The 21,498-nt window shown below is 39.0% G+C and overlaps 1 protein-coding gene across 2 annotated transcripts in view; it reads right to left on the bottom strand.

Annotated features, from left to right (window-relative positions):
* TRPS1 (transcriptional repressor GATA binding 1) overlaps positions 1-21,498 on the bottom strand; it is a 222,797-nt gene that overhangs the window by 143,641 nt on the left and 57,658 nt on the right. For both annotated transcript variants that reach the window (XM_068396809.1, XM_068396808.1), the window contains exon 4: positions 12,835-13,438. In XM_068396809.1, coding sequence (XP_068252910.1) covers positions 12,835-13,438 — 604 coding nt within the window. The remainder of the gene's footprint in view (positions 1-12,834; positions 13,439-21,498) is intronic.

Below are 21,498 nucleotides of genomic sequence, written 5' to 3'. Positions count from 1 at the left end.
GGCAAAAGAGTTGGGAAACAAACTCGACCTGCACAAACCATCGGGGCTGGGGAGAGAAGACTCTTACAGGGAAAAACCCAAAAAGCTCAAGTATCCATTTTCCCCTAAGCAGAAATGTTTTGGCAGGTTTGTTTGTTTGTTTGTTTTTATGTTGGGAATGTATTGCTTTTCCTGGCCTCTAGCCTACCTTTCAGGAGGAAAAGGGAAATTTTGACTAAAAGAAATAATTTTAATTAACTCTATTAGTAATATTTCAAGTTTTTCTCTTTTCTGAGCAAAAGAAGATGCTTATTCCTGTTTCATACAATAAGAACTGTAGCTATCAATTTATTTTTTCAGATTTAAAGTGGGTTATTTTCTAACTACATTATTTATAGGCTCAAATGATTATGGATATTTTGTAAACAAAAAATACTATAATTATGAGATTGAAAGCAGATGTAGGTCAATGCAATGTAACACTTTACATAGCAATCAATAAAAAGGTCAATACAAACAACTACTAAACGCACCATATGACATTCCAATAGGGAAAAAAAAATTCTTCATTTTCTCCTTAGACGCCTTGCTTCCTTTATCAGCAGATGGCAAGCAAACTACTAGCTCAATCCATATGTCTGTATCTGATAGACAGTGTTTTACAAGTCTGAAATTAGTTTGAAACATTTTGATCTTGGCCAGACTACAGAGGAAAACAGGATAACTTTGTCTATTAATGAAAAGTTGATTTTGTCATAACAAATACTTCCACAAGATACTACCCATCCAGACTCATTCAGTCGCTAATGGAATTTGTACCCAAAGACATAATCTGTGTTTAACAGACTAACAATTTGTAGTTTCATCCATTCTGTTCTTCTGCTGTGCTCCAACATGTCTCCTTCCACTAACTGAGGTTTACTTAGTGGTGCTGATGAAAGCAAGCAAGGCCATGAGAATATTTTTGGTAGGAAGGATATCAGATCGCTAGGGCCATTTATGTGCATGCTAGTAGGCATTCAAGAGAGAACCTGTCAGAGCAAAGCCCATGCAGACCAGTATCCTGGCTCCAACCACGGCAAAGTGCAGATGCCGAGGAGAAAAGGAGATTGGCTTAACCTCTCCCCATCAGGAAACCTCCGTTCACAATGCAGGCGATGTATATTTTAGGAAAGGCAAATCAGAAAGTCTAGAGAGTTCTTATAATGGAATGAATGGTTTGGTATTTTTTCTTTCAAAAGAAAGCTCCAAATTTGGAGAATTTCAGTGACTTTTGCTATAAAAAACTCTGAGTACCACAAAAGATTGTCAGGGGAGAGAGACAAACCAAGCTAAAGAAGAAGAAAAGAAAGGTTACAGTGAAGTATCTTTGCAACCTGGCCAAGCAAAGAGGGAAGCAGATCTATACTGATAAAAACAGATGACAGTGGGGGTCTGGAGGCATTCACAGCCAGGCAGAGCACCAGGTACACTCTGCAGCTCCCGAGGTGCTGGGAGCCCTTCGGTGCAGACAGCTGGATGGAGATCCTGTTAACTTCCTAGTGCTTACAAAATTTAACTTCTTTGCCAAGGACCTACAGGACCAGCACAGATAAAATATTTCTCAAATCAATGTTTTTAAAAATGTTCTTTCCTCACAACAGTGATATACTTGGAGGACTGGTATCCAAAATGGCTTATGCTTCACATCTTAAGGAGGATATCACTAAGAAAGGCTTCAAATACCTTTAGCAATGATTAAGGCTTCACCCCAGGCTGTATGTTCACTCACTGAAATGATACGTTTCAGAAAAAGTTCAGTCTAGAGGTCTACACCAATGCCAGCTTGGGTCACTGATGTCAAAAGAAACACCTCTCCTGAGATACAGAGAGTTGGTCACGAGCGTTGACTAAAACTGAGTCTCACGTGAGGAGTCACTTAGCTGATCATCATACCAAGAAAGTCCAGACTGAGGGGCCAAATTTAACAGACATCAACTACTCTCTTAATTTTTGTAGAAATCCCTACATCAAATCTTCTCTGACAGTTGTTATGGATAACCATTACAAAGACCTCTACCATTTAGTTGGCTATTAGATGGCAAAGGCAAATTGATTAAGTGATGATTAAGTTCATAGTCTTAAAGGCATGGAAAGATCTATTTAAAAATCAACACAGATTTAAAACTTCTGCTAAGCAGAACATAATTTTCTGTAATGGAAAAATCAGTAAAGTTGTAACATACTCTGCTTTAAAAATTATTAATATGAGTCCTACAAACCATTTGGCTAAATAACTACAGAAATTCCGTGTTCAGTGAAAAAGCCTTTTCATTTTTAATTTAAAAATAAATCTCACTTTTTAAATTTATTTCTAATTTTTAAACCTAATTTAAAATTAGTAAACAAACTAGTAAAACACACGTATGCACACAAATATATGTAGGTGCCAAGCTGTTTACAAGCCTTGAAGCCTAGAAGATTTTAATCACGTTTTCTATTAACTCTCTCCACCCCCCAAACATTGCATAAGGTACGGTTTACAAGAATTTTAAACAAAAGGAAATATTTCAGTTTCTAGCATACCTCAGTCAAATATAAATGAATTTCAGTAATATACCTACAGGTACTGTGCTACTGTCAATGAAGAGCTTTACAGATGTTTGTCTTCTTTATCAGCTGCAGGGAGGAATGCCAAAATGATCACCATAGCTGAGTCCATTAACTGAATTGTGAAGAAAATGCTTTTCTCAAGAAACAGGCTGACTAAGCTTATTCTGCACAATACAAACTTTTAAACAGATCTGGAATACATCCACTTTGGGTTGGTAGAGGAGCTGCCATGAAATGTCAAAAAAATATGGAGTATAATTCAGTATTTTCTCTTCTAACTCAAAAGCATAACACCACGAACATTAAAGCAGTTACTATCAGAAAAAAAATCATAAATATGTTAAGATATTATTCTCCATATGTCTTCTAAAGGGGATAATAGCGGTATATTAAGTTTTGCTTTGATTTGAAAGCTTTCACCTTGCGGTGTCTGCCTTACAGCCTTTTAGTCATGTACAGACTGGACTAGCAAGAGCTTTGAAGTGCCCAACTTCCAGTGAAGTTTCTAACTTTTTCTTTTAATAAGTCTGAAGAGGTCTGTGGTGATTTACTGTAATTTCAGAACAAGCTCAGAAATTCACCCTAACACAAAAAGATAGTTTCTTCAGGAAAGAATGGGAGAGTCATTTGAGCACACTATCACTGCCGGGGGCACGGCGGGAGAGCGGCATGAAAATACTCTGGCAACATGAACAATCAAATTCAAAATACTAGGTATATAAATGATGATACTCAGAACTTTAAGGGAAACAAGACAGAGTTTTGTATAGATGAGATTCTTTTTTTTTCGCAACAGTAAATATAGTTTAAGTGATTCACAGCCGATTTTTATGATTGCAATGAAGCAGCTGTGATCAAACTCTGTTTGTAGCATCATAATAAATTTGCCCCCCACCTACTAAAATTAGCTCTAAGCATCCAAAATTCCCATTTGAACATCTGACTGAACAAAACAGGCATTGCTCCATGCCAAAAACTGGAGAAAATAGACCTAAAATATGCCGTTTTCTCACCAGAAATTGTAGGCTCCCAGAATAACATGTGAACTAAAACTCATTCCAAGGTTGTTTGCATTGCTCCTCATTCCCATTCGTAACAAATTCCTTGACAAATGTTCTGATTATTTCTCTTTTTTCCTCGCTTTTTTTCATTTAAACACAATTTTGAAATAACAGACAGTCTTGCAAGGAGAAACAGCCAATAGTACAACCCATCTGAAAATGGAGAGGGTGGAATTTTACTCTCAGCAAACGCTGGAGGCAACTCACATGATTAAAGACTGCACTATAAGCCACCGTTAAGACTTCTTCCCGTAAGTGAAAACGTGTAGTTTGACATTATACACATCAGAGGCACTTAAACCAAAATGAAGTCAAAGTCAAACAAGAAATGCAAATGCCTTGCTCCAAAATTCCTTCTTTCTCTTTTTTTTTTTTTCAGGCTGAAGGAAAGAATAGAAGTTTTAACAAAAGTTAAAATTAAAATTTTAATCTGTTTCTTAAGTTTTTCTTTTTCACTGATATTCTTGCAAAAAGTTACATCATGCCCAGAGACGATAACCGAGAATATTGATTCAAGATGCCTACAGTTCAGGATCTTCTTGCTATGACTATAGCATTGCACAATATGGAGTTTAACGCATCTCTCTTCGCTCTCACCTTTCGAGACAGCAGACTGCCTTTATTCCCATTTTACAGACAGAATCCGGAGACCAAGGCCTACAGTAGCCAAGAAATCATAGAGAATTAACCATCTAACTAGGACAAATATGATTCACCAAATGAAATCTGCAAATCTCAGGCAGCACAGGGATACACAAACTCAGCAAAGATTTCAAAGTCCATTTGCAAGCTGCCTGCGAAGCGCTGCACAGCCTGGGCTGCCACCATGACATTTGTTTCAGGAACCTAATACTGTGCACAGTGCAAAAAGAGAAAACATCCTTCTTCCTCCTCCCATCTTTATGCACAAATTATATCCCATCTGAACTCTAAATAATGTAACATGCAATACGGAATACATATATTTATAGATTTAGATTACATACACTTATTATTATACCACTACAATAAAGATAATAAGATTTTCTAAAATATACGTAATTCTTCTTAGAAAAATGCTTAGAAAAACATCAACAGAACCATTTAGCCATTATAAAGCTTCATTTTAAAAACAGAACTTGGTACAAGAAGTAAATTAATTATATTAGGCAGGAAATTGTTCACTAAATCAATTGTGCTACATTAGAGATCTTAAAATTAAGACTGCTTCCAAGGTGGCCACATACATATTCTGAGGAATGCTAAGGTAACAAAAGGAATTCCAAAAAACCTTTTGCATATCTCACATAAATACATACATATTTCTGTTTCAGCACACATCTGTTCATATAACAACTATTTTCCATAGTTGTCATTTTTAACTGGGTGTATTAACCCCTAGATACCTCCATGGAAAAATCACAGAACATTTGTGTGCCCTGTTTATTTATAAATCTGGTTTTAAATCTTTACCATTTTGAATTTCTTCAGATATGGATAGCACCTGGATTCCTTCAAATCAACTATAATTACAATGCTCCCTTCTTAGTCCAATAAATTAAACATTTATTTGCTGTCTATTGTAATATCCCTCCGCTAAAAAAGTAAATTTATTGTGTCTTTTAATTACCAAATACATGTAGACGGTTCTCTGAAATTCAACACAGAAAGCAACTCCGCCCTTCCAGATGTCAGAGGTATCTTCATGTAGATTTCAACTGTTTAGCACCATAGCACTTCAGGCAAAAATAGAATTATGTACAATCCTTGCCTGCATTCATCTATGAAATTTAATTTTCCATTGAAAATCTACAAGCTAGCAGCAAGTTTTGCCCTTGGACATGAACGTGTGTTTCCTATTGGATCCAGTTTGGCAAAGATTGTCCTTAGCTTCTAAATACTACTGAAGCTTCCATTTCACTTCTGGTGTATAATCTAATGGTAAGTACCACTAGCAATACAGAACAATAACAGGGCTGTATAATAGTTATAGTTGCACTTAACTTTTCAAAACCTTGGAGAAGCTCAGCTAATTATTGAAATTAGTCATCATGCAAGAAGCTGCGTTTACTTACTTCCCAGTTTAAACAAGGCTTCCCATTGACAGTTCTCAGAATTGTTTAGACTGGAGGGAGCTGCTGCTGAGCTGTTTGCCTTTGCAGCGCCCACAGCTGTGCTCCAGACCCTGACACTGCTTTAACCGAGCTGTAGCCACTGTGAGCTCCATTTTTAAAAAATATAAAAATTCAGGAATGTATTTGAAGATGGTAAAAAAAAAAAAAATAGCTGCTTACCAGGCTTGGTCATACCTAAAGGAATAACGTTTCCTCAATCAGTGTGTCCAGTTTGGAGCAAGGGGTTATCAATAAGGGCTGCAGGACTGGGTTGTTGTCAGCGTCAACAAGGGCGGCTCGGTAGCGCAGAGGGGCTGAGCTGGGACCAAGACCTCCAAACCCCCCCAGGGCAAGGGAGGCTCTGGCTCAGACCGACCTGTGCCAGGGGCTCCTGTTCAGGCTGGAGGACAGTGCCTGTGCCCAGACCCCCACCCAGCCTGGAGCAGCAGCGGCTGCCACGGAGAGCTGGACCCACGCATCGAGGACGCTCCCACCCTCACACCGAGTTCAGTAACCACCATCCCCCATGGCACCGATGGCACGGAGCGGCTGCCTCAAGCACCTGAGTGACATTTGCCCAGCAAAGCCAGGCCCTGGCACAAGTGTCCAGCATCCAGGTGACAACGGTGCGCTGCGGCTTCTCGCTCCCACCAGCACCGGGACACCAAATACCAGACTGGAGAGAGCAAAAGAGAGGTTCTCCTACCCAAACTAGTTAAGGGCAATATAAAATTGAGTTAATTGCATTTGACACTGATTGTCAATCTGTTTTGGCCACTCAGTTCAATACAAGAAAGCACTCTTTTGTTCTCATCTTCATTACCATCTCTCCCATCTAAAAGCAGCAGCTTGTTTTAAATCAAGCATTATCTTGGTTCTCCCTGCTTGAATCATTGTTATTGATCATAGCAACTTCAATAAATCCTGCTGCTTACGCAGCAGCCCAGGAGCCCGTACCGATCTCCCCAGCCCTTTGTTCCACATACTGATTCACCTTTTCATCAAGGATTTTGACGTAGCTGCTGCCCTTTCGCATTATTACTGCGCCCCACCCAAATAATGATTTTATCATTTAATTCTCTTCTAAACCGCATTTCGTAAAAGGGAGAAGAAAAAATAAATAAATAAATAAAAATATGCACTGACGGGTGGGTAAACATGCACGAGGTAGGGCTGTCTCTCCACATGACAGACACACCCCACACAAAAACCAGAAACATGCCTTTAATTGGGCAGGTTAACATTTTTCTAAAAGTTACTTTCTAGTCCTATCTGATCACTCCGTCAGGATGAGTAATGCAAAACATTCAATTTCTTGTGGGTTTGGTTCCAGTAGTTACTAAAAGCAGACAACTACATGTTTGTTTCTAAACTACTTGAAACCTTCAGAAAGTTATTTTAGCTTCCTTTGCAAGCCCTTCACCAGCACAGGGATTTTACCCGCCTCGGTTTTGAGCAGGAAACCTGACGCTTCAAAATCATTTCTCTTCAAGTCCTAACTTTATTTTCTCATTTTCCTTGTCGGAGGATTCTTGCCAGTTTCCAGGATGTAATTATATTTTTTAAAGTAGCCCAGTGCCTCCCCAGGCAGAGACTTGTGGAAACAGGTGCTTCTAAAAAAAGAAAGACTTTGGCAGCTCTCTGACCTGACAGAGCTCCGTGCATTAGTAAGACACAGTGCCTGCTGAGTTCCTCTCAGCTAATTAGAGGACCCGTATAGCAATGAATGGCCTTGACTATAAATACTTCCTGAAAGATCTCTAACAGAGTCAGAGGAAATGGGAATAAAATGAGATGCAGCTACAGAGAAACTATTTCAGATGTTTCTTCTTTAAAGGGCTGCTTTTTCTTTCCCAAAGTGGCTGAGGGATGAGATGCAGCATTCAAGACCTCCACCAACTTAAATATAAGATGTATGATACAATTATATGCATTGAATATAATTCTGTAGATACACCATTAAGATGTTGCTATCTAAAAGTGGTTGGAAGTGGGACACAATGCCAAAGTGCACAAAAACTTCCATCCATTACCCTGTAGTGACCACCAAAAAAATCACATTTAAACCAAGATCCCACTCTGTATGCTTGAATCTTCCAGCGCTGCTCCTTGTGCTCCTGCTAAAGGCAGCAAGCAACGCTTCTACCCACATCAGAGAGGCAGGTTTTACCTCAAAGTATGTTATCCTTCTGGCAAGAACAGAGCATTTAGAGAAGTCTTTCAGAAATCACAAAGGCCAGTTCAGCATTTCCACTGCTTTGCAGCTATCTGGCATCTAACTCTGTGGATAACAGGAGTCAGTACTTTATAATAGGAGAAATAATGTTTCACCACTAGGGATTGTGTCTGATATTTACTACACTGATATTAAATCAATTATATATAAATTTATAGATACATACATATGGCTTATTTTAAAATCAGTTCTGACAATCAGCCACATAGGAGAATGCAAAACAGGCAGAGTGGAAATAACTTGTTCTGATTTCCTGTCTCCCCCAAATTTAAAGCTATATAACCAGCTCTAGAGAGAACACTATATGAAGTATCAGAAGTGTAAATATCACAGACAAAAAAAAAGTAACTCTTCTTAAAGTAAATGGAAACTTTTCTTCAAACGCCATTACTTCCTGTAGTGTGTAAACAGCCTGATCATTACGGTGCAAAATAATCTCGATTTAATAGAAGAGCTGATTTTATCCTTTGCCCCATATAAAAAGCTCATAGCAAAGGTTAACATCACTTCAGTTAGGTATTTAATGTTACAGCCTGCAGTCTGCCTTTGATAAAAATCACCAGTACCTTTGCAATGATTTGACAGTCTCTCTCCCTCTGATGGTACACAAATCCCCCTGTTACATGGATTACGATTAATACACAGGGATCTCCCTGCTGCCTTCAGGTCTATGCGGCACTGCAGGACACACTGACCTGTGCTATTCTGCATCTGGATCGGCTAAACTACAATGCAAGGCAGCAGTGTTTACCAATATGTTTAGGTGGGATAACTAGGTCTGTGTATAGTTCTGAAGGCTCAGGCTGCAGTTCCCAATTTTGTGGAAAACTATGTTCTGCAGTCTCCACACATACCAAAACAGGACACTTCATTTAAAATCAGTTTAGCAAAAAGTTCCTGCTGTCCAAGATCTGTGTTGTCAAAGCATTAAACAATCTGCCTGCCCTGGAGTCCACTGGCTGCCAATGTGCTACCCAAAAAAAAGGAACATTTTTGCATCTCAATAGACCTTCCAGTATCAACAAATCTTTAAACTATAAAATCAGCTACTCCAAGGAAGAGCAGAAATAATGTCTACATTGTACCACGCTGAGGTACATTTTTTGTAATTCCCACTTGCAAAACACACCGATTTGCTGTAAGTACAGCTGCTGGAAACATTTTAATAAGAAAAATAAATTAAAGCTACTCACAGAAGTGTACCAAGCCCCTGAGAAAGATTCTGTTACACACACACAGCTTGGAAGCGCTCTTGGGGAAAAAGGTACGTCCACTGCACATGTGCATTTGCACACATGCAGAGCTCAAGCTATTGTCACTGCACCATCCCCAGCTCCCGAAAGGTCACAAGCAATTTAGTCTTCTAGCTGCTAAAAAGGGAAGAAATCCTACCCTAATGACTCCCATGAATAATCTACTGTAGCACAGAGACTGGGGAGGGAACATGTCCATCATGCATGGAAGGAATACAAGAAAGGAGCATATAAATGGCTTACACAACTTGCAAACCTGGAAAATGCTCCAAGTAATTTCCAAGTTTACAATTATCCTGGAGGCATTAGGGATTTCTGTGGGCAATGGTAGATTTTCACTCCTTCCCCAGCTGATCTGTATCATCTTTGCTATTTTATTAAAATGCTAATCACTCCTAAACTTGGTATCTAGAAAACCCACTTGCAATATTAACCTCTATCTGTATGAACAAAATGTGATCTCCCCTTTCCCTTCCGCCAGACATGAGAGAACTAAAAAAGGAAAAGCACGTGCTATTACTGCCACTGTCGAATCATGAAAAATCATTTGCAATAAGCAGAACCACTTTATAAATACTGAATAGCCAGTACAACCAAAGGGATGTGTTAGATTTTTTTTTCATTCCATTTCTCACAGTGTTTATTCACTGAGTAATCCCAAATTTTTGGCTTCCTTTGTGTCAATCTTTGAGGAAAAAAAAATGAAGGTGTTCACAGTGATTTCATTATAGGTTTTGTTTCCTAGTCACCATTCGTCCTGGGATACAGTATTTTGCATAAGCATTCATTATATGATACCAGAAGTATGTCCTGATTTAATGCTTTGCTTTTAGAAAGGCCCAACTCTTAGCACAACTTTAGCTATTTCTACCAGCTATTTCACATTAGGAAAAAAAAAATCCCCAAAAGTGGATAATCACGAGAGATGTATTTAACAATATTGAGTCACTTTTTATTTCAGAGGATTACAAAAATTTGCTTTTTCCAGAATGGAAGGGAAGTTCTTTTCTGAAAAACTTCTGTCTGGGCCAAGTGAGCTTCCAGGCATATATATGACATATATGTATGTCAGATAATACCCGACACAGAGCCCCCACTGGTCAAGCTGACCATCACTTTGTCTTCTTATTTCCTGCCTCCAGTACTGCATTCCATAACTCTGTCTACAGAAAACTAAATCAAGAGCAAAATAAAGGAATTAGGTTTCTATGATCTCTTCCACAGATTCAGGGGAATAGGGAATATCTGCCTTATTGGAAGAATTAATATCACTCATGGAATCACACTCCTTCATCTTCCACCATCTCCTGTCCTTCAGATCACCCCTTACCTTCAAGAAGTTTGAATTCTCACTATTTTCTTCTATCCATCAATAGGGATGAAACATATATCAAGGACTCTGTTCAGCAGATGTAGAAAGTTAACCTCCTTCCCTTTTTTAAAAATATTTCAAACTGACAAAGGTAACTTGCCCAGCTTTCAAAGAAGAAAAGTGAAGATTAAAATATTATAACTAAGGAAAAGACCCAGACAAACAAGTCCTTGGCACAACAGTATTCAAAGAGCAAGGTATCTAAAAGTGTACACATAAGTAATTCCTCTTTGAAGGGTTTCGGTATGGTTTCACTAGTCAGGACAGACCTAATCCGCTAATAAATCCTTTTACAAACCTTGTAAAAGAAAAGCTGGGTTATATACATTTTAAAACACAAGGAACTAATTTATATGCATTGTTAATATGCAAAAATAAGGTGGTTTATTTTTTTTTAAGAAAACCATGGAAATTACCAGTTCTTCATATATCTGAACATTCAGAAGGGATCAAAATATTTCCAAAGTGATAATAATACTGATTTGAAAAAACAAAAATATATTAGTGCTTTTGTATAAAGACTTTAAAAAAGTGTCTGAATTTATTTTTAAAAAGAGCATAAGAAGCAGCCAGTGTACAGTTTCCCCTTCTACATTCACCAGTGGCTAAAACTGATAATACAATGGCCTTATTTTACCGCTTACTAAGATTTTAGGCTCCAGCTACCAACCAAGTTTTGACCTTTTATACTACCACGTCCCTTTGCAGTTTTTTGTTTAGTTGGGTTTTTTCATTCTTTTGTAGTCATAAAATAAATTAAAGTTATTTGTATTTTGACAACCCACAATATAAATGGCTCCTCTGGCCAATATGTCTGTGCACCGCTGAGAACCACTGGAAGAATTGAAGTGGGGTGTAACTAGCGTAATAGGTACTGCATGAATTCCACTGCTAGTTGGATATACGTATATATTTTTATATACATTTTCAAATGGAGGAGAGAAATATAAGCCTGCCATTCACAGTGAGAACACACCCAGGCTTGCAACAGGGAACGGTGTCATACCGTAACTGCTTCTCATACACTTAAAATCTGACATCAGTAAGTATTCACGACCTGAAAGGTACAGAAGACCTTTGGGGACCTGTGGTCCCTCTAAATTGCATGCAGACTTTAAGTCACAGACACATTATTTTATAATTAGAATAACTGCAATATTTTTAAAACCACTGACTTCACTTAAAAAGAGTTTGTAAGACTTACATATGAATACAGAGACAGATATACCTATGTATAATCTTAGCAGATCATGGAATAAAACATTCATCTTGCCTTTTGTCTTCTGAATTCTTGTTCACTCTTACAGTAATGGATGTTATGGTTATAAATGTTCTTATAAAAGACAATAAAGAAAAATAGCTGATCATCACTTCCATGCTAGTGAGGTTTATCTGCTGACTGACCACTCTGGTAGGAAGTTTCTAGAAGTTCAGATATGGAGCAGCCCCTGAAAACATACAGTGATGACGCGAGGAGAAAGGTACTTATTTGTCTCCCTGTTCAGCTCCTCAGAATTTGAAAGCTTTTCTAACCTCACATTTCCCTACAGTGGGAAAAGCATACCTTGATGAAAGGAGAAACTCCTTATATATAGGTCCTTTTGTTTTTAAAAAAAAAAAGACAGAGTAGGAATTATTTGGTGTGACAAATATTCTCCTTTTCTTATCACCCAAGCCCCTTCCTTTTCTCTTTTTTCCTTTTTCTTTTGCTTCCAAGGCAACTAGACAAGTGTCAAAAAATGTTGCTTTACAAAAAAAAAGAGGTTACTTTTTATTAATATTTAACTCAGGTTTCATATTCTTAGATATTTAGTAATGTGAAATCTTGCTTAAGTATGAACTGTCACACCACCACAAAATTTAAGAGGTGATTAGCTGTTTTAGTGTAACAGATGTGCAGCCTTCTGGAGTTCTAAACCTTCCTTCTTCAAATGCATCATCAACCTGCACAATTAGCAGGAATGATTAAACAAAATTCAATCAGAGCTAAATAGCAAAAGCAGAAGCACTTGCTTACTAATACTACATCAATATATACATTGTTTTGTACAAACACTTTGGAACGTTTACCTGCCAGTTTAGCTCTACAAGTTTGAGCCTTTCAGTCTTTCCTTGATTATTTTTGTTTTACATGCATGAAAAAAACCCAACCACATTACTCTGGAACAGAAGAAATCATTTGCATGCCTAATTAAACATAACATACATGTAATCATAAAAAGCGAGAAAAAAGAAGAGAGCTTCCTACCCGTAATAAGGACTGGGATTCGTCCTTTGCCTTGCTGTCCCCGGATCCAGAGTAGGGCTGGGTGAGCTGCCCTCCTTTCTCCGCCGCTCCGGCTGGCACACCCTGCAGGAAGCCCTTGCTCTCCACCGCCAAGCCATAAATGGGCCGCGCAAGATGGGCAGCTTCTACGTTTGGACTATCCCTTAAAGGCTTTGGCTGCTCTTGGCCAACAGACACTGGGGTCAATAAGCCTAGACTGGTCTGTGTGTATGATGGGCTCCCCCTCAAGATGTCTGTTCCTCTCCAGGTCACATTGCGAAGATCATCACTGGGAATGTCAGTCCAACCTTTCTCCTTGAGCACTTCCTTATCTTCTATCTTTTCCCTCTTCACTATGCTGTCAGATATGGGCTCCCCCATTTTGGGGTCCGGATTAATCAGACTGTAGATCTTGAGGTCAATTTTTGGCTCCTCCTTGATAGACGAAACGCCCTGACTGTCCTCCCCATTGGCTGTAGTTACGTCCATCTCCTGACAGTGCACAGTGTTGAAGTGCTCTAGTAGTGACTGAGTGTCAACAGCTGTGAAGCTGCACTGACGGCATTTGTAGCAGTTGTGTACTCTCCTGGAAGAAAACAAGAAGTGTATTAACGTGAGAGCCTTCCCTTGGCCTTCCCTCTCACAGTCGTTCTACCTACCAAGATGAAGAAAATAAACTGGACTTACAGTACAATTCCCTCTAAATAAAGCAAGCAGGTTTACATTGGTGTCTTATACAACATAGGAAAAATCCTGCTGTTTTTCCCACCATGCCTTGCAATGGCCTCCTATTGCTCATTAACCCTCCATTGCATTATTCTAAACTTCATATAATTTTCACTGGGATTTTGTATTTTTTCCTCTTCAGTTTGCTGCAACACACTTTTCACTTTCTATTGTGGTAGAAACACTGAAGTAACATTTTTTCAAACAAAATCAAATAGCTAGAAAAGGATAGTCTTCTTTGTATAAAAAACCCAATTTGTATAACATAAATCTACGCTAGAAGTTCAAATGTTTAAAATATTTCTTTGCTTCCCACCAAGTTAATATACTTTTGGTTGACAAAGATGATTTTGAATGGAGCTCTGGTTAACTTACGGATAAGAATACACCAAAGGACAGAAGGTTGTACAAAACAGACAGTACTTATTTGTTCTCTATGGACATTTTAACACAACTTTAAAAGATGCTGCTCTAAAGAAAAAGCAAAATAGTTGGCTGTGTCACTACAAACTGCATTTTCCTGTCAAATACAGAAATGCTTGGGTATAAGCTGTGGAGTGGTGTGGAATAACGCGCCTTCCTGGTTTTATTCTAAAAGCCTATATAATGTACTGTATTACTAAATTATGTAAAGCATATGTTGCTACATGAGAACATGTTACTCGTTTACTGTATCTATCATAGGAACAGAACACTGTTTATGAGCTTTGTAACACTATTATGAATAATTGTTTATAGCACAGGAGCGGTCAGAGCCCTCCATCAGGCTCCGGGCCCTGCTGCACCCGGTGTCGTACCAACACAGAGTAAAATACCGTCCCTGCCCTTCATCAAAATGTACACAAATCTGCAAAAGCTTCTCCCTACAGACACACTCACACATCCACACCCCAGGTGTTCAGAGTCACAGCAGCATCTTTAGCCAAGCTAAGAAACGAGCCTTTTGCTATCCACACAGGAGAAAACTTGTATGAGAAATCTGTTACTGCCCTGACAACTCCAATTGTTAGAATTAATTCTTTTGAGGCCAAACCTTAGTCTCAGTGAAGTCGATGGCAAAACTCCCATTGACTTCACTGAGAGCAGGATTTGGCGTTCAGTGCATCTGTAGAACTGGAATGATACACAAAATGTCCCTTTTAAAGTATGATAGTTTAGAAGGGACAACTTGCCAAACTTATTAAACCCCCTTGTCTTCCTTCTTTCCTTTTGCTGGAAAAACAAACCATATGTTATTTACATTGTCTGATTTTCTTGCAATTGTGTCAGCGTGCAGACATGAGTACACATTCAGATTCCAGCTTTTTAGCCCTTGTGCAATATCAGTTTTCTTTTTGTCATTTTCTGTATTTATATTCATTTTAAGGGACTAGATGGGCTCGTTCAGTTATGCAAAAAATAGAGTCAGCTATTCTCCACGTAGCCTTATGGCAAAAAAATCTGCTTGTGGGAGAGAAGGCTGTGGGTTAAAATCCTGTTCTGGCTGTGTTCCTTTTTCTTCATTCTACAATTGTGTTTTATTAAAATCAGCTTGTCTCTCAATGCAACACTAATATATTCTCTCTTGCAACTTAATTCTTTTCTAAACCGAGCTTAATTCTCTTCTGAAACAAAAAAAAAAAAAAAGAGAGAGTGCTATCTGATCAAAACCATTCTACAAATACGAAAAGCCAAGTTATAAAGAGGGTCAGCCCTGTAAAGGTGGGATACCATCAGGGAAGTCCAAGTTAGACAGGGGCTAGCTATCTTAAAAGCCAAGTTAAACAAGACACCATTTGGGGCTAATGGCTCAACCGCATACACTCCCCATGTGAAAGTTTATCAATCCTTTGGGAGGCTACTTAGCCCTAAGTGTCTGTTGTTTAACTTGGCTATTTCAATGGCTAACCCCCTTTCCTAACTTGGCTCTCATCTACAGATATCACACCTCCAAACAGCTGATCTTTTTCTGCCTAACTTGCCTTTTTTTTCTTTCCCCCCCTTCCATGCTAGCTAAATGTTTTTGATCAGGAGCGGTACACACCACAGGAGTGGTACCACACTTCTGGGGCCACAAATAAATGCTGAATATTAGACACAGTTGTAACTACATGGCTGAGGCCCAGCTATAATCACCTTTGTTACATTAAAGGTTTGTTCATTTAAACTATATATCATTTATTCCAAGAGAGCCATACAAACATTCCTTTGTTTTTCTGTGAAACTGTGATAGGCACTGTGATGTGGAAAAGACAAGGACTCATTTAGGCAGGTAGTAACCCGACACCCTTTTTTTTTTCAGGATATATACTTCTCTAGTATGCATGAAAAACTAATCTCTGCCATTGACATTATAAATCTCCATACTTCGCATGGGTTTGTCCTGTATACTATTCTATCCCCAAGCTCTGAAAAGTAAGTTAAAGTTTGGAACTGTCCAATATAAGTCACAGTCTCAAATAATAAAATAATAACTATAATCAGCTATTAGAGATCTTTCGAAAGTTGGAAACTTATTCTTTCCCAGAACAAGGCATACAAAGAAAATGTTTTCATCTCTGACTGTTTTCACCCCACCCTGATAGCAATCAAGGAAACAAGCTGGCAATGTTTGATTTCTTTTTATACTAGAATTTAAACGTACCCCATGTTTCTAAAGGCCCAAGTTACACCTAGATTTGTGCAAAAAGCTCCTCAAAGCTAAGCAACAACATTTTAAAAATTCCAATTTGCAAAGTACACAATAAGCACTCCCCTGCATTACCTTAAAGGTACACTTTACAGCTAAACCACAGTTATACCATCTGAAACTCTGAACTCATCAGGTACGATACAGTATATTGGTATACGGCTGATCAAAGGAGAGATGTTTGAGGAAAATCCCAGTACGGAAGAAAGCGATGTAAATGAAGAAGGAAACAGCATTCTCCATTTTGTGATCTTGCTCATACACCACTCAAGCAAGCTAACAGCAGGTTCAAGCCATAAATTTGCATTATCTTCAACGTGGCATTAGGATGGCCATCCATCCATTGATGTGACTTAGCATTATTATTTTCACTACAAAATAAATGAAAGGCCTGACTATTTGTGGACATTAAAACATTTATTGCCCAATCCCAAGATTAAATGTCAAGGAATTCAGGCCAAACCTTTGCTGCACTGTTACATTCTGACAACTTAGTAAAATCCTATCATTATTTATTTGTACCAAAATGTGCTTGAATTGGGTGCTATAAGACATAAGGATTTTCCCTTGCAAAAGCTTGAAGTTGGAGAGATTAGAGGGGTTTTCTTGATGGATTTAATGTTCTTTACTTGAGCTTTCTAATAGGCTGTGATACTCCTGATACTAGCCAGTTATTAATTAAGTCTTGTTGACATACTTCTAACTAGTCTGAAGTATTACAAAACACCATCCTCTACAACACAAGCAATTTTTTTTTTTTTTTAAATTACCTGAAGTCATTCCTATGCTGTAGGGCATAGAAAATATTCTGGATGAAGGTACGGCTGTTGTATCACTTCAATTTTTTTGCATGGTTTGAATTTCATTAGGAATATAATAATTACTAGTATTTCTCCTGAAGAAACAAGCTTATAAGAAAGCTTACTTTTGGGATGGGTGCTGCACTCAGGCTTGTGGGGCATTGAAAATATTCAGAAGGAAAGAGCAAGCAAAGGAAGTAAGAAAATTCAGTGGAGGGACAGAAAGGGGAGGACAAGTGGATGTAGTCTATCTAGACTTCAGTAAGGCATTCGACACTGTATCCCACAGCATCCTCCTGCACAAACTGGCTGCCCGGGGCTTGGATGGGTGGACTCTTCAATGGGTTAAAAACTGGCTGGATGGCCGAGCCCAGAGAGTGGTGGTGAATGGCGCAAAGTCCAACTGGCGGCCGGTCACTAGTGGTGTTCCCCAGGGCTCAGTTCTGGGGCCGGTGCTGTTCAATATCTTTATAGATGATCTAGACGTAGGGATTGAGTGCACCCTCAGCAAATTTGCAGATGACACCAAGCTGGGTGGGAGTGTCAATCTGCTGGAGGGTAGGAAGGCCCTTCAGAGGGATTTGGACAGGTTAGATAGATGGGTCGAGACCAACGGCATGAGGTTCAACAAGAACAAGTGCCAGGTCTTACACTTGGGCCACAACAACCCCATGCAGCTCTACAGGCTGGGGGATGAGTGGTTAGAAAGCGGCCCGGCGGAAAGAGACCTGGGGGTGCTGATTGACAGCCGGCTAAACATGAGCCAGCAGTGTGCCCAGGTGGCCAAGAAGGCCAATGGCATCCTGGCCTCTATTAGGAATAGTGTAGCCAGCCGGTCGAGGGAAGTGATCGTCCCTCTGTACTCGGCACTGGTGAGGCCGCATCTTGAGTACTGTGTTCAGTTCTGGGCCCCGCACTTCAAGAAATATGTTGAGGTGTTGGAGCGAGTCCAGAGGAGGGTGACCAAGCTGGTGAAGGATCTGGAGGGTCTGACCTATGAGGAACGGCTGAGGGAGCTGGGGTTGTTTAGCCTGGAGAAGAGGAGGCTCAGAGGTGACCTTATTGCAGTCTACACCTACCTGAAGGGAGGTTGTAGTGAAGTGAGAGTTGGCCTCTTCTCCCGGGCAACTAGCGATAGGACAAGAGGGCACAGCCTCAAGCTTCGCCAGGGGAGGTTCAGGTTGGACATCAGGAAGAATTTCTTTACAGAAAGGGTTATTAGACATTGGAATGGGCTACCCAGCGAGGTGGTGGAGTCACCATCTCTGGATGTGTTTAAGAAAAGACTGGACACGGCACTTAGTGCCATGGTCTAGTTGACAGGGTGGTGTAGGGGCAGCGGTTGGACTCGATGATCCCTGAGGTCTCTTCCAACCTGGTTGATTCTGTGATTCTGTGAGAACAGGCAGAGTGGAGAAGAAGGCTGAGAAGAAAGGAGAGCAAAAGCCATTGGCAGGAGCAAACAAGTTTAGAGCAGTGAATTAAGGTGTCAGGAGGATGGAAAAGGTCCTCGCAGCTGCCACTATTGTTCAACAAGCAAAGGCTCCTGCCCTGCCGAAAAAACGGGAGCTGGTGGGCCTCCATTTACACTTTGCCCTCAGTCATCCTCTCTGGGGAGTGTCCCAAAGGCTCCACACTTCCATAGTCTGCACATCTAAGACTCTGCTCCAGCTTCTGCTGCCTGACAGTGTGAGGGGAGAGGCAGATCCGATGCTTCCATCCCTGACGTGAAAGACTCGAGTACCCCTTTGCCTTTTACCTCTCTACCCCATTTACCTTTAAAAGGTAGGGATTTTTATTTAATTCAAAATTAATTTCAAAAGAGAATGCTACATAACTCTGTCCTCCACGTTTTCAAAATAATTCCTGTTTATTAGAAAAATTATTCTACCTCACTGACAAAGCTTATCTTTCATCTGTGAGTCTATTTTCTTTTTATATTATGTAATTGTTTAATGAAGTGTCATTACCCTACCTTTTTTTTACAAGAAGTTTAGAGCATTTTTCAGCATAGCATTTTTAATTACTACTAGCACTGATCAAATGTTTTCTGTCAGTCTTTTTTGACAATTAAGAATTTACATGAAAAATTCTAATTTTTGCAGAAATGACAAAATGTATTGTTTTCCCACATCTTTTAGCAATATTAAAAAAAAAAAACCACTTCTGCAAGAAGCCTCTTTCATCTTTAAGAAAAAAAAAAAAATTTAAAAATTAATTATTTTGGAGCAAGCAGGAAAATAATCTGTAGACTAAGAGATCTGACACGCAAAATTTCCCCAAATGCTCAGTATGATTTTTATCTAAATTACAAGTGTTGGCATCTTATAGCTCATCAGAATACCAGACAGTTTTGAGGAAAAACTAAGCTTCACAATGAACGTGAAGAGTACCTGATTCCTCAGAGGCATAATGGAAAATGAGTAGTAGCAGAATTAGTAGAAAATGGAGGCCAATAAACCTTCCAGGTATTTATTTGAATAAGCACATTTTAGTGAGGTTTAAATACAAGTAAACTCAAGTGCAATATGATTCATTAACTTCAAATTGAACTGAACAGCTCTCAAATAATCATGTCAAGAAATACTGAATGAACATTAAGTGTAAGTGTATGTTTCTGTAGACAGAAAACTTGGAAAGAACCACTTTTGCAAATTCTAATACTGTTGCAAATACATGGCTGTGTAAAGGAAGAATATTGGTACACCAAGATTTTTTTTAGCTGGCAGACATAGTGAAATTGTAGATGTAGAGCCAAAAGGAAACAAAATAAAAAAGAAAATAAATTAAGCGTGCTGTTCATGTGTATGACTCAAAAACAAAAATAATTAAAACTGCAGACAAAAAATTCAGGAACGAAAATATGTGAGTAGCGTCTAAAGCTGGCTCCGATACTCACAGATTATCAAGGGTAAACTTAAATATGTGAACGGCAGAACACTTTCTGACACCACATTAATGCTTAGTAACATGTTTACCATTAGACTCCATTTAGCTCCTTATTATATAAATGGACAGGTTTTAGATATATGTGCATGTATAGCATTTTAAATACATCAGAAATACATAATGTGTGGCAAAACAGCTTCATTGAGATAAACTCTGATGAAGCCGCAGAGGAGGCCAGTCAGGATGTGAGCTGACTTCACATCAGCATGTTTGTGTGTCATGTAACTCCCTAACACTACTATTTTATAGAAGTTCTCCTTTTTTAAAACTGAACCACTCTGTAACTTTAGTTAGTAAAATTCAAAAAGGGAAAGTGAATACATATCTGATACATGCAAAACTTCTATTAAAAAAAAAAGCCTGATAATAATAATAAAATTAGAAGCTATAATGCCCCAACAGTCTCCCTTTCTGTTTGTTTTAGTTTGATGGAGTGAAAACTATGAAAACTAGGTTACGCATAGAAAAGCAATAAAACCTGCTGGTGTCTGCCATTACAGACTGCCTACCACAAACTGAACTAACTTCTGTGATTTCAAAGAAGATGCACAGTGGGGGAAACCAGCAGCAGTACATGTAGAAAAGAAATAAAATTCAAATTAAAAAGAGGGAAGGGCAGGAGAAAGGGAAAGAAGTTGGCAGTAATGGGGATGCTGTACTTTGCTTTAATCACACATCCTCAGAGTACTCAATAATGTCATAGACTGAAGGCTTTAAAAAATACATTGTTTGAGTGTCTTAAACAGAATAGCCTAATTTTAGACGAACAAGTTGAGATTCGAACACTTAAGTGCACCTCTTGATTTTCCAAAGTGCAGTTCTCTCTGACAACTGCCGGAGCTGCAGGGTGCTGAGCCCTCCACAGGAAAAGCTACAGTTACCCCATCTCTGACTTAGCGCTAAATTTGGAATGTCATGGCTTCTCCTTTCCTTGGGAAAAAGGATTTTAACTAGGCGTGCTTGTTAAAACTTAAATTACCAGCTGCAGCAAAATAAAAGTTTTTTTTTCAGTCAAGGAGCCATTTCAGTCTTCCAGTTATTTAACACTAAAAAAAGATTGTGCCATGCCCCAGCGGCGGACAAAGTGCTGCCTATGGAGTTCTACAACATGGCTCAAAGCTGCTATAATAATGCTTGGAACTTAGATACCACTTTTCATCTTCAAAGGAGTTTACAAACATTAACTAATTAATCCGCACAACATCCCTCGGGCCCACTTGGATCAAAAATGGGGCACTGCATGCTGGGACCTGAATCCTCCGTGGGCCCTAGCTCCAAATTAAAGATGAGCAATCTGCTCTTTTTTTTTTTTTTTTTTTTTTTTTTTTAATAGACTCCTGATACATTGCCAATGCAGCCCTCTGTTGGGCAACATTTGGATGCCCCCAGCTTTAATCTCTATTAAAGTATCATGCCCCAGTCTGCCTTTGTTAATTTTGGATGTCTTGGAATCTATTAAACGTGGCACAGCTTCTTGAGCTTTTAACAAAGCTTTAGCTTTGA

The sequence above is a fragment of the Nyctibius grandis genome, chromosome 3, assembly GCF_013368605.1.
Source record: "Nyctibius grandis isolate bNycGra1 chromosome 3, bNycGra1.pri, whole genome shotgun sequence".
In the NCBI taxonomy this organism is placed as follows: Eukaryota; Metazoa; Chordata; class Aves; order Nyctibiiformes; family Nyctibiidae; genus Nyctibius; species Nyctibius grandis.
Note: the sequence above shows the minus strand (reverse complement) of the source record. Positions and strands in the feature narration are given on the sequence as shown.